The sequence below is a fragment of the Panulirus ornatus genome, chromosome 55 (genome assembly GCF_036320965.1).
Source record: "Panulirus ornatus isolate Po-2019 chromosome 55, ASM3632096v1, whole genome shotgun sequence".
Taxonomy (NCBI): Eukaryota; Metazoa; Arthropoda; class Malacostraca; order Decapoda; family Palinuridae; genus Panulirus; species Panulirus ornatus.
In genome coordinates, this window is record NC_092278.1 from 19089178 (window position 1) to 19100707 (window position 11530).

The 11530-nt window shown below is 37.5% G+C and overlaps 1 protein-coding gene across 2 annotated transcripts in view; it reads left to right on the plus strand.

Moving 5' to 3' along the window:
• The window catches only part of LOC139765499 (uncharacterized), a 28412-nt gene extending 17116 nt beyond the window's left edge, over window positions 1-11296 (plus strand). For both annotated transcript variants that reach the window (XM_071692961.1, XM_071692962.1), the window contains 4 exons: window positions 271-400; window positions 3000-3185; window positions 4332-4546; window positions 8685-11296. In XM_071692961.1, the coding sequence (XP_071549062.1) occupies window positions 271-400; window positions 3000-3185; window positions 4332-4546; window positions 8685-10073 (1920 nt within the window). In that variant the 3' untranslated portion in view covers window positions 10074-11296. The remainder of the gene's footprint in view (window positions 1-270; window positions 401-2999; window positions 3186-4331; window positions 4547-8684) is intronic.
• Window positions 11297-11530: the final 234 nt, after the last annotated feature.

Below are 11530 nucleotides of genomic sequence, written 5' to 3' on the forward strand. Positions count from 1 at the left end.
TTGTAGATTTGAGGGGAGTGCACCTGGAGTGAGTTAGACCACTGCTGCTGAATGGATGGATAGGGAGAGGCATTATCCCCACCAGAATTCAAGGGGTTAGAGGCATCTAACCAATAGATATCATGGAAGTTGTCTCATTGCTTGTGGGATGTACCCTCATGAGAAACTGATTTTCAGTTTTCAAAACTCATTTTTTTTCACGATATGTGTATTCTGTTAGGTACTTGGTATGCATTTTTGCTATAAGTATCATTTCCATTATTTTTCCAGAAACCTCGAGACAAGATTGCCTGCTGGTTTGAGACTCAACCTGGAGGGTGCAAGAAGCCACATTGTCCTTTCCAGCACCAGAATATTTTAGACCATCCTAGGGAAGAGGATATTAAGAAGAAACCAGATTGTGAGTGAAGAATTCCTTTCTGTAACCAAAGTGACTTTCTTATGATTTTTTGAGGCTGATTTGAATGTGATAACCAGTGGAAATTGTCACTGGTGAGGTTGTTGCTATAAAGAGAAGAAATTCTGTCCATTTGCCAATTCCTTTTATCTTAACAAAAGTTAGCCATGGATAAACTTGTGATAATCTGAGCATTTTATCGTAATTTTGCATGCTAATATATTATTTTGTAAAGGATAGAGGATAGAGGGGCAAGTATGAAGTCTGTTGGGGATGAGAGAGCTTGGGAAGTGAGTCAGTTGTTGTTCGCTGATGATACAGCGCTGGTGGCTGATTCATGTGAGAAACTGCAGAAGCTGGTGACTGAGTTTGGTAAAGTGTGTGGAAGAAGAAAGTTAAGAGTAAATGTGAATAAGAGCAAGGTTATTAGGTACAGTAGGGTTGAGGGTCAAGTCAATTGGGAGGTGAGTTTGAATGGAGAAAAACTGGAGGAAGTGAAGTGTTTTAGATATCTGGGAGTGGATCTGGCAGCGGATGGAACCATGGAAGCGGAAGTGGATCATAGGGTGGGGGAGGGGGCGAAAATTCTGGGGGCCTTGAAGAATGTGTGGAAGTCGAGAACATTATCTCGGAAAGCAAAAATGGGTATGTTTGAAGGAATAGTGGTTCCAACAATGTTGTATGGTTGCGAGGCGTGGGCTATGGATAGAGTTGTGCGCAGGAGGATGGATGTGCTGGAAATGAGATGTTTGAGGACAATGTGTGGTGTGAGGTGGTTTGATCGAGTGAGTAACGTAAGGGTAAGAGAGATGTGTGGAAATAAAAAGAGCGTGGTTGAGAGAGCAGAAGAGGGTGTTTTGAAGTGGTTTGGGCACATGGAGAGAATGAGTGAGGAAAGATTAACCAAGAGGATATATGTGTCGGAGGTGGAGGGAACGAGGAGAAGAGGGAGACCAAATTGGAGGTGGAAAGATGGAGTGAAAAAGATTTTGTGTGATCGGGGCCTGAACATGCAGGAGGGTGAAAGGAGGGCAAGGAATAGAGTGAATTGGAGCGATGTGGTATACCGGGGTTGACGTGCTGTCAGTGGATTGAATCAAGGCATGTGAAGCGTCTGGGGTAAACCATGGAAAGCTGTGTAGGTATGTATATTTGCGTGTGTGGACGTATGTATATACATGTGTATGGGGGGGGGTTGGGCCATTTCTTTCGTCTGTTTCCTTGCGCTACCTCGCAAACGCGGGAGACAGCGACAAAGTATAAAAAAAAAAAAAAAAAAAAAAAGAATTTTTTTACATTTTTTTTTCTTACCCTTACTTTTGTTTAGATGTCAAAGTATTATGTGTGTGCAAGATGACACACTTCAGGTGTAATTAAAAGTGTTGAGCCTTGTATTCCTTCTTTATTTTCCATTTTGTATATCTTGGTGCAATTTTTATATGTTAGCTGGGGATAGGGGAGAAGGAATACTTCCCATGTATTCCTGCGTGTCATAGAAGGTGACTAAAAGGAGTGAGAGCGGGGGACTGGAAATCCTCCCCTCCAGTTTTTACTTTTCCAAAAGAAGGAACAGAGAATGGGGCTAATTGAGGATTTTTCCTCAAAGGCTCAGTTCTCTGTTATTGATGCTACCTTGCTAAAGTGGGAATTGGCAAATATTGAGGGGGGGGGGGGGATGCTGTTTCCTGTGTGGCAGAGTGGCAAGGGGAATGGATGAATGCAGCAAGTATGAATATGTACGTGTGTATATATGTATATTTCTGTGTAAGTATATGTATGTATAGGTTGTAATGTATATGTATGTATATGTGCATGTATGGGTGCTTTTGTATATATATGTGCATGTGGTGGGGTTGGGCCATTCTTTGTCTGTTTCCTTGTGCTACCTCGCTGATGTGGGAAGCAGCGATTAAGTATGATAATAAAAATGATAATATCTATATATACACACATGTATATCCTAGCCTGAGCCAGGTACCCATTTTATTGATCAACCCCTGGGGTGGATTAACAGGTAGGTTGACTGTGGACTGATTGCTGTAACCAGGATGCAAACCTATGCACTCAACCCTGGGTGGTCCATAAATGTGCAGTGGGTTATGTTCGGTGTGATTTTTATTTCTTTGTTAGGTTTTCTACCTTTTATTTTGGGGCTGCTGATTATCAGGTGCAACTGGAGCACCATTTCTTGACTGCTGTGTTACCCTGATTTCAGTGAGGCAGACTTCTTTCCCCAGTACCTGCTTCAGTTGTACATATATTTTTTTGTGGTCCTGTGGCTAGGATGTATGGGACTTATTGGTATTAACCTTGAAGCCCAGATATAATTTCTTTCTTATTAAAACTCTCAAATTTGAATGGTTCAGAGAAAATTAACCTCATCTCTGTGTCTTCTTAGAAATATTCAGTCATGCATTTGATAATTCTTTTTACATTAATTCTTTTATTCTCTTTCTGACTCCTACCTTCTTAGATCCATTTTTTCACTTCATCAACAACTCCTTTTGTAATGCCATATCAGGTTTTCTGTTTTCAGTTTTAATTTAATCTTTCAGGCTGATGAAGTTTTTGATATACTCAAAACAGTTTTAATTTTTTTCAGTAATCCTCCCAGTCAAGAAAGAGGAAGAAAAGGTTGAAACTGAGAAACTAGATGTTGCCAGTGTTGAATCTGTGCGTACAGTTATACTTCCATCATGTACTGTAGAACAGGAAATACCTGTATTTCCACGTCAACCCCAGTTTGCTGCCATCACATCTGATCCAATTATTGTACCACTCCAGGATGGTTAGTAGAGGTGCAGCTTTTTTTCAGTGTACTTGTAACTGACTGTTAAGGAGGGCTTTTTCAGGCATGGGACAGTTGCTCTTATATCATTCCAAATGGTGAATTACAGCACTAAAAATTTATGCCATACCCCCATTAGTCATTAATTACAAACCACTCATCTGTAAGGGTTGTTATGTACCAGTCGTGAGTCAGTTAGGGATCTTCACATTATGGGGCTGAATGACTTATGGCAAGTGGACCCAAATGTTCTCTGAGCTGATCAGTCACTCTCATTGTATCATCATTTGATATTTCAGTATCGAGGAGCGCATTTTTATTGTATTGTTTAAACAGTTTCATTGTTTAATTTCTCCTTACATTTTTATCTGAATTCCAATTTATGTTGTATCGTCAACACCTTCATATTTTGTCAGGGGTCATTTTCATATTTTTTTCCTACTTTAAAGGGTCCAGTTTCTAATTTTTTGTTTTTTGATTTGTTAATGTATGTGAATAGTGACATGGGATTTTTTTCATGGTCTGTGTAACTCTTTCTTCTTTCATTTTCTGATCTATGGGATTTCATTATTTCTACATCTGCATTTTTATTTTTCACACAATTCTGTTATTCTTGCTTCTTTAATTGTTATGCTTTTCTTCTTTTTCCATTTTCTTCAACTTATTTAATTTTCTGTCCCTATTTATTTTCCATCTTGTACTTTTTTCCTTTTTATAGGTAACTACCCTTTTCAAAAACTCATGACCAATTTTTTACTTTCCACCAGCAAGAAATGATTAGCCATTTATCACGCTGTCACTTTTGACACCTTTGCATTTAACAGCCCCTTATTTTTACCCCTGTCAATTAGTACATAATTCATTAACTCATTGATCCTTGACCCCTCTCACCATTCTTACTAATGAAGGCACCTTTTCTTGACCAATTTATTCCTAATCACTAATACTCTTCCAGTACACAATTCAAGAAGCTTCTACCCCATTTTCATTCACACAAAGGACCCTGTGCCTCCCAGTTAATCATAGTGATTGAAAAATTCAGTCTGTAATGATTTTTTCTTATTTAACAATTGCAGATTCAGTGTTCTTAACATTATACCATAGCTGTGTCCATTTACCACTGTGATTGATGCCTTCATTTAACAGGTGAATCAGACTCAGAAAGCGTATCAGGTTCACCACAGAAGAAAGGTGACTCAGGCCTGAGACTTAGTGCTCAAAGGGAATGGGAGTTGCGCAGATTGCGTCAGATTCAGGCCCATGAAGCTAACTTAATTGGTTACACACTTGAGGAGGACCAAGATGACCAGCAAGAGAAGAAACCTGTGAAAGTTGAAGAAAAGGACCATGACCCAGAGGAGGTAGGATGATCCAAGTCTATGTGTCAGTGGGCTTACCAAATAAGGAAGCAATCTCAACCCTCCCTTTGAGGTATATATGATACAGCAAGGGTAGTCAGTAGTAATGATGATTTATACACATGTAGATCTATAACCATTTTAGTCCTGCAAAAGGAAAAATGAATGTATATGTACAATATATTGAGTTTTTCACTCATGTACACCAGTCACTAATGAAGCAACTGTCAGTTTCACCAACTTCCTAGAACACTAATGTAAGTCTATGATAAAGAGATTTTCTTTTTCTGCAAAAGCATATTAATTTGTTTCTTTGAGATAAACTCCTTTGATCATTGCCCTCAGTTTTCCTTCTTATCAGTTATCATCCATTCATTTTTTTTTTTTTTGAAAATTGTTTGCCAGTCTCAGAATTGACTTGCTTGTATAAGAGCTTTATTCCATTTTAAGGGATTTTGTCCAGTATTAGTGATTTGATTTAACATACAAATATACCAAAGTGCTAAGCTCAGTAATATACAATGTGTTCTTACACCACTTTTGTTTTGAGCTTTCCCTCATTATCTAAGTGAGTTCATGATTTGCCTTCCTCATGACAAAAATCCTGGACATGTGCCTGGTTTGCATCTGTATCTATCTCTAAAATGCATGTTATTGCAATAATGAGGTGATCTACCAGCATGATTGATGGCTTTTGTGAGACAGTTTCTTCTTGGGAGAACCATTAGCAAGGTTTTTGCCATGAGGCAGGGCTAGCATATAGTGCTTATTTCACAGCATTGTTATTTTTTTCCACTATTCAGATAGCATAATTGTCTACCTAGGGTAAACCTCAGTAATTTTTTAGTTATTTGTCCAGTACTGCTTCTCCTTGTATATTTCTGATTTTGTTGAGCAAAACATTGAAAACTGTCTCCATCTGTCTGAGCTCTTGAATATTTCTGTCTAGTGCTTTTTTATATATTTAGTGGAGATCTGAATTTGATTATTTTGTGTCCTTTACATATTGAAGATTTTAGCTCCAATATGATTTCTTTCCTTCACTTTGTTAGTGCTTGTAAATTATTATATACTAGATTATAGATGTTTAAATACCAATGGTTTTGGTTGTAGCACAAGAGAGGTACCAAGAATGATCATGCTAAAGCAAATTGTGCATTCATGACATATAGTTTCCAAGTAGTTTAAGGGGTTTGTGACCTTAGGCAAATGATGCATGAAATAATTTTGAGAATGCTCAGAAGACAGTGGCAATAATGTACCAAGTAATACTTAAAACTTTTTGATTATTAGTTAATGCATTAGGTAAGAACCTACTCAATTTGTGTAGAAAAAATGAGTAAATGATATAATTTATCACATCCTTCACTGTACTTACTAAGATGTTGTGTTGAACAGAGTAGTGACTGGGACCCCAGGAATTTGGTGAGGTCTTTTCTTAGTTCATGCATTAGGTAAAAACGTACTGAAGAAGATTGTGTAAAGATGATATATGAAAAAATAACTATCATTCTTCAAATAAAAGATCAATGCTTTAAATTGAACGATTGATCGCTCACCTCCCTGCAGATGGACTTTCCACTTTACTGTTAATTTCCTTTACATGTTGTTTAAAGCATGAACTAATCAAAAGCATACTTGAGAGAATTTTTTAGGAAAATTATACAAATGAAAACAATGTACCTTGTAACCACCAAGTGTAAGAGAAATCTTTTGAATGGCAGGGAAATCAGGACCGTGAGAATGGCTGAGTATGTAGGTGATTCCTAGTTAATGCATTAGGTTAGAACCTTCTGAGGACAGTTTAGTAGAAAAAGTATCATTCATTGAATGAATGGTGAATGTTTCAAGTTGAGCAATTGATTACTTCCTTCTCTGAAATTGCCATCTGCTTCTAGTGTTTGAATCACTTAAGAAGATATTTCAAATTTTTATCGAAAAATATTAGGTACATACAGTTGCTGAGCGTAAGGTGAATCTTTAGAACAGTGAAGTGACGTAGATAATTATTAGTTCATGCAGTATCTTAGTAGAATCTCATGAAGAGAATTATGTTGAAAAAATATATAGAAAATGCAGTTTACCATATTATTCATCTAGTGAATAATTATGCTTTGAACGAAATGAATGATCACTTGGTTTTCAACAAATGCATCACCCATTTTTGTTATTTTTCTTGATATGTTAATTATATTCAGTGCATGAATTAGTGAAGAACCTACCTCAGAGTTTTGTATTAAAGAATATATAGATGAATACAATTTACCATATTATTCACTGATAGTAACATTAGTCTTTTGAACAGTAGAATGACCTGGACCCTAAACCAGGCTTGGAAAGGTTTCTTCCTATATGTTTTTTTTAATGTGAAGGTTACTATTAGTTCATGCATTGGGTGAGAACCTGTTAGAGACTGTTGTACAGAAAAATTAGGTAAGAATTGCAATTTACTGTATCATTTACTCATTAAAAGATAGGTTTTCTGAACTGAATGATTGATCACTTGCCTCTGCATGTGCATTACCCATTTTTCTGTATTTTTTCATTTTTTTTTTTTTTTTTTTTTTCCGCTGTCTCCCGCGTTTGCGAGGTAGCGCAAGGAAACAGACGAAAGAAATGGCCCAACCCACCCCCATACACATGTATATACATACGTCCACACACGCAAAATATACATACCTACACAGCTTTCCATGGTTTACCCCAGACGCTTCACATGCCCCGATTCAATCCACTGACAGCACGTCAACCCCGGTATACCACATCGCTCCAATTCACTCTATTCCTTGCCCTCCTTTCACCCTCCTGCATGTTCAGGCCCCGATCACACAAAATCTTTTTCACTCCATCTTTCCACCTCCAATTTGGTCTCCCTCTTCTCCTCGTTCCCTCCACCTCCGACACATATATCCTCTTGGTTAATCTTTCCTCACTCATTCTCTCCATGTGCCCAAACCATTTCAAAACACCCTCTTCCGCTCTCTCACCCACTCTCTTTTTATTTCCACACATCTCTCTTACCCTTACGTTACTTACTCGATCAAATCACCTCACACCACACATTGTCCTCAAACATCTCATTTCCAGCACATCCATCCTCCTGCGCACAACTCTATCCATAGCCCACGCCTCGCAACCATACAACATTGTTGGAACCACTATTCCTTCAAACATAGCCATTTTTGCTTTCCGAGATAATGTTCTCGACTTCCACACATTCTTCAAGGCTCCAAGAATTTTCGCCCCCTCCCCCACCCTATGATCCACTTCCGCTTCCATGGTTCCATCCGCTGCCAGATCCACTCCCAGATATCTAAAACACTTCACTTCCTCCGGTTTTTCTCCATTCAAACTCACCTCCCAATTGACTTGACCCTCAACCCTACTGTACCTAATAACCTTGCTCTTATTCACATTTACTCTTAACTTTCTTCTTTCACACACTTTACCAAACTCAGTCACCAGCTTCTGCAGTTTCCCACATGAATCAGCCACCAGCGCTGTATCATCAGCGAACAACAACTGACTCACTTCCCAAGCTCTCTCATCCCCAACAGACTTCATACTTGCCCCTCTTTCCAAAACTCTTGCATTCACCTCCCTAACAACCCCATCCATAAACAAATTAAACAACCATGGAGACATCACACACCCCTGCCGCAAACCTACATTCACTGAGAACCAATCACTTTCCTCTCTTCCTACACGTACACATGCCTTACATCCTCGATAAAAACTTTTCACTGCTTCTAACAACTTGCCTCCCACACCATATATTCTTAATACCTTCCACAGAGCATCTCTATCAACTCTATCATATGCCTTCTCCAGATCCATAAATGCTACATACAAATCCATTTGCTTTTCTAAGTATTTCTCACATACATTCTTCAAAGCAAACACCTGATCCACACATCCTCTACCACTTCTGAAACCACACTGCTCTTCCCCAATCTGATGCTCTGTACATGCCTTCACCCTCTCAATCAATACCCTCCCATATAATTTACCAGGAATACTCAACAAACTTATACCTTATGGTATGAAAATGTCCTAATTCTTTCCCAAACATGTTTCTCCAATGACTTGAATGATTGATAAATACACATGTAGAATGGTTTTGTTTTTTCTCTTTTTACAGTTTGTAGTGGAGGAGGTTGTGGAAATTGAGGATACAAATGATACAGCTCACCGTCGTCTTAAGCCTCCAACAAATGATCTCCGTTCACGCCTGGTAGCAAGGTCTTTTCCAAATCCTGCAGGTGAAGAAGATCTAAGGCACAGTATTTTAAAACATCGAGGAAATTCAAAAGCAGGGGATAAACGGCCCAGAAAGAGATTACCTGTGTCAGAGAGGTTGGGTGGTGTTGCTGGTAGAGCACTTGCTGAAACTTTGGGTACCAAAGCTAGTTTGCGAAAGCCACAAGTTAAGAGGCTTACCAACAAAGACAATGCGGAAAGTGTGAATGCAAAATCAGTTACACAAAGACTTATAAATCAGAGTGGAGACAGTAAAAGTCTTGCTAACAGGTTAAGTAGCAGACTAGGGCAGGATTCACCTAGAGGAAGAATTCCAGAGCAAGGATCAAGCCCAGTTGAGAAGCCCCTGGCCAGTAGAGTTGGTAACAAGAGGGGCCAACAAGTAGACACTTTGGATGATCCAAGAACTTGTATGAAAGGTTCCCCAGAAACAAATATAAAAAAACGTTTATCTAAAAGTAATTCTGGAAAAGGAGAAACTATAGATTTTGATTTCACAATTAAAAGTTTGGCTGACATCAGAGCTGAAAAACAGAAAAAGAGTCCCACAAAAACAGAACAGTCACCAGATGGAGCCAAAAGTGAGACTAGATTACACCTTTGTCAAGCAAGAGAAACCAGATCGTCAAGAAGTGAGGGAGAAGTCAAAGTTTTGACTTTGGCTGAAATAAGAGCTTCAAAACGACAAGCATCTTTAACTACTTTCTCAGGTTCAGGGGCACAGAAGAGGGAACCCTCACCTTTATCATTATCACAAAATTCACCTAAGAAATTAAAGTCTGAGTCTAAAGAAGCAGACTCTCCACAAAGTACAATCTTCAGTAACAACTCTCATAGTTTAGAGTCACCAGAACGAAAAACAACCTTTAGTACAAGAAAAATTTCCATAAATCGATCAACTGTTAAAGTTCCAGAATGTACCAGTCATTCACTTCAGGAGCTTTCATCAACAAAAACTGCTGAACCTTCAGCTACAACAGTACAAGTGAAGAAGTCTCCTGTGAAGACTTCTCAATCTCACAGTGCAGTAGTACAAGAAAAATCTTTAGGAGGTAATGATAAAGCTAATGGTAGTGTCTCAAATCCTGCATCATCGCTATTAGCTGCAACGAATAAACATAGTCAAGTTGCAAATATGAAATCAAATCCTAGTTCTCATATCCCAGCTGTGAAGAGAACTGATTCATTATTAGATGAGGAGGAAGCCCTGTTGCTGGAAGGAGACATGCTTGAATTAGAAGACGTTGATGAAGAACAGCTATTACTCTGAAACATTTTACAGTTATAGTGTTAGTGCATTTTTTGGAAAAAATAATGTACAACCTGGTGATTTTAAAACATTTGTTTATGTTGAACTTTACGGTTGAACCTCGTATGGCTAAATTTCACTACCATGAATTATTTTAATTTTGAACAAGAGAAGGGAATCATAAACTTATGCAGTGGTTCTGCATGTTTCAGATTTATTACATTTTATTCTCTTATTCTTTGTTTCTCCATTTATACACTAGATAGATTTAGTGTTTTTAGCACTTGTGATGACTCCTTCCTTTTGGAACTGCTGTTGATTATATCAGACACTGTATCAGATTCTCTTGTAATTTAATGTTGATATTAATGATACATGAAAAAAGATCATGTTTTTCATATAATACATCATCTTACATTGTTCTTATTCAGGTGCATATTCTTTCCTATAATTATCTACTTTGTACATGATCCTAGTGATTCTGAAACAATATTTAGTGACTTTCCTTTGAAGGAATAAAACTACTATTGATTGTTTATGTAGTTTGAAGCTATATCAGGTGGAGAAAGTTTAAAGCATATTTTGACATACGAAATGGATGATACATTAGTCATTTTAAGGACTAATACAAAATTTATTTTTGAAAACTTTGAAGTGTGCTGGGCCATAGATCAATAGATTCATTATGTTGTACTTTAAAGATATTAATGTGCAGTAAGAGGTCAGGAGACTTGTTTCCTCATGTGGCCAGTAAAGGCTTGCAGAAAGGTTTACAAGAAGATGCAATCCATCTGAAGTGGAAAATCACATTACAATAATTTTTCAAGATGTTTTCAGCTTAAACTGTTTTTAGGAATTTGTATAAAATCACTTGTTTTATATTGGTGCTAATATATCTGCACATGAATAGCAACATTTGAGGGATATCATTAGTAATGTAAAATCAGGATTTGGTTTCCAGAAAAGAGGCACTGGAGTATGAAGAATCATTTGGTATGCAGTACTATATCAAGTAATTGATACTCAGTTTTTTATTATGTGCTCAAGATATATTTTTTATGTTAAGGATAACACATAAAAGATTTATTTTTTACTGTGGTAAAAATATTATGGTTATGCAGTTGATGAGTGCTGTATGATTAGAATTTTCTTTAGTAAAGAATGTAGAATAATGTAAATTGACACAAGATGAAAGGCAAAGATGTAAATTAGGAGGGAAGAGAATAAAGTAGTCTTTGCCTTATTGTCAGGCTCTTGATTCTGTAAATAATGTTCTTTGACAAGAACATGTAAAATTATCACCAAATATTGTTCAACAGCTGTCCAAATACTTTTCATGTTTAAGACTTTAAGGCAGTGTTTGAAACATGACTGAGGATTCTGTCACTTGGTTCAATTACCACAGAAGAGAAGCACTGTTTTCATTACGAGAAATGTAAATATGTGTAAAAAGATTTTCATGTTGAAGGTTCCGGTCA